Source organism: Magnolia sinica, chromosome 7 (genome assembly GCF_029962835.1).
Source record: "Magnolia sinica isolate HGM2019 chromosome 7, MsV1, whole genome shotgun sequence".
Classification (NCBI taxonomy): domain Eukaryota; kingdom Viridiplantae; phylum Streptophyta; class Magnoliopsida; order Magnoliales; family Magnoliaceae; genus Magnolia; species Magnolia sinica.
Window position 1 is genome coordinate 6,997,458 of NC_080579.1, and position 2,380 is coordinate 6,999,837.

Genomic DNA, 2,380 nt, shown 5'->3' on the forward strand with positions numbered 1-2,380 from the left:
CTGAAAGAGCATTGCATGATTTTCGAGGTGATAGAATACATATTTCATGCCTGGGATCAATGGGTCACCCAGGGCCCACCCACTTTAGGAATGTCGTAGTGCTCACTGAGATTTGCCAGATATTGGTTGAAGTCCTGAATGCGGTCCGTAAGTGATTTGTTTGAGATTTTCGCCAGGCTTTGGTCATCGATCCTGTCCCTCTCTTCGATGTATCGACTCTCAGCTGGATAATTAGTTATTTGGTTCCTTGTCATAAAAGCCATGGTTGTACAAATCAAAATATCAAGTTCAAGATTGCTGGAATTTGAAGTCCGTGGATCTATAATGATGGAATTTTGAAAATAATAAATTGTATTAAAAGAAAATCGCAACAAGAAGGATTAAAGCTCAAGTAGGAGGAACTAGAAAAACTTATTGAAATCAAGGTAAATTCACACAGACATCCAATTACGTTGCACATGTGTGGCCGAACTGATTATCGGAGTAGACTGATCTTTCAGCCAGGCAATATCCACGGTATGATGAATCTAATGAACGGCTCAGATCGTACATACGTGTGACAAGTGCCCGCAAACTAATCTAAGGAATGGGAGATCTGCCTGAAGAACCATGCATCGTCGTCAAATAAGTTGATCACGACATCCACACCACCTTTGCCGACCCCATTCAACGAAGACGTCAAGACCACTACACCTTCCATTGGGACCCACCCAGGAACAAAACCACAAAAGCTCCCACGAACCCCAAAATCCACTTCATGGAAAGGAAACCCTAACCAGCTATCAACTTCCAGGTTAGGGCACAAAACTGGCCCCTCCACATCCGCAACGGGCACCAGCAAATCCCCACCGTTGATCGCCCCGAAGTCGATCAACGACCGCATATACTCGTCCCCAGTGCACGCCACCGCATCTTGCACTAATCGTGCTGCATCGGCGACGCTCCCTTGAGTCAGCTCCTTCACATGCGCCCTTGGGTAGGCGCTGAGGACCATGTTGCCGAAGTACTCTGATGGTGCGGCTGGCCGCAATCTCGGCCGTCCATTCACGGACACATTTATCTGAGTAAGCGTATCAGGATCAAGCCCACGAGCTCTGGTTATGTTCTTCCAAAGGTGGCCCGTCAAAACCTCAAATGTAGAATGTTTCCGAGGCATTTGCGCTTTGATCTTTGATATGAACTCTCCACTGTAGTGGACCATCATGTTGTGTACTTTTTTCGATTTTATAGTACAAGGAAGAGAAGATGGTGGTAGTGGAAGTGGCTGAAAATCGATCCCCCAATGTTCATAATCACATCTTGGTGGGTCCCGGAGTATTAGCATGGTTCGATCATAGACAGGAAACCTGTCTAACTGGAGCCCACCAACCAACTTCCCCCATGAGAGAAAGAAAGAGCTCATCGATTTACCATCAGCCACTCGATGGTGATTTGTTATGCCAATCACTAGACCGCCGCATGAAAAGCGGTTGAGTTGTATTTGAAGTAAGTGTTGGGCATTGTCCATGGAAGGGTGCAACAGCACCATCTCCGGCACGGTCTTGAGTGGTAAAATATCTACTAATTCCGATGCCACGTTCGTCTCCACCACTAGAACACCTCCACCATTGCCTCCCACTGAAACATATGGACGAGAACCATCACCATTATCTACGAGCTCGCCTGCTAGAGTAGGAAAGATCTCTAGAGCCTTCTTTAAGCCATCTTTCAAAGCAGTGTTGGTCGGCGTCGGTGGAGTGAAGGCGTATAACACATTCACCTGCATGTTTGGTGCCAGCATGTCGAAGACGGTGAGGGGTGTTTTCGTAATTTCAGTGGGAGGAAATACTTGGGGAATGACTGTGGAACTCACTAGATGAACTTCCATTTTTTGAGTTCAAGCTTTCGTTTTCGTGCTTTACAATGACGGGCTCTCACAGCATTTTATGGGCATCCTGAGGCTCTCTCTCTCTCTCTCTCTCTCTCTCTTGTTTTTTAATTATTAAAACGTGCTGCACACCTACTCCAATTAAAATTGACGAGGCTCATGCATCCATACGGACTCACGCGGCGAAAACGCTAAAATAATGTTCTGGTGGTTGGACGCGGATTGCGTCCTACCCCCGGTAATCCGTCCGGGGGCAGGGATCTTTGGGGCCCACGGTGATGTAAGTGTTTTATCCATGCCGTTAATCGCTTGTTTTTGAGCTCGGGCAAGCATGAACTCGGTTCAAAATTTTTTCGAGCTCAAAAAAATCAGCTCGACTCGGCTCAAACTCAGTTTCGAACCGAGTTAAATCTAGCTTTTTCGAGTCAGGCCGAGCGAATTACCAAGCTAACTCTGCTCGTATACGGCCCTAATGACACTAATAGATTCTAAGGATAAGATAAGTTGGCTCCT

The 2,380-nt window shown here is 46.6% G+C and overlaps 1 protein-coding gene across 1 annotated transcript; it reads right to left on the reverse strand.

Annotated features, from left to right (window-relative positions):
- Positions 1-333: 333 nt before the first annotated feature.
- On the reverse strand, positions 334-1,906 carry LOC131251934 (tryptamine hydroxycinnamoyltransferase 2-like). Its single transcript, XM_058252922.1, has one exon. It carries the CDS (start codon positions 1,865-1,867, stop codon positions 575-577), a length of 1,293 nt encoding a protein of 430 aa, XP_058108905.1. The 5' UTR covers positions 1,868-1,906; the 3' UTR covers positions 334-574.
- Positions 1,907-2,380: the final 474 nt, after the last annotated feature.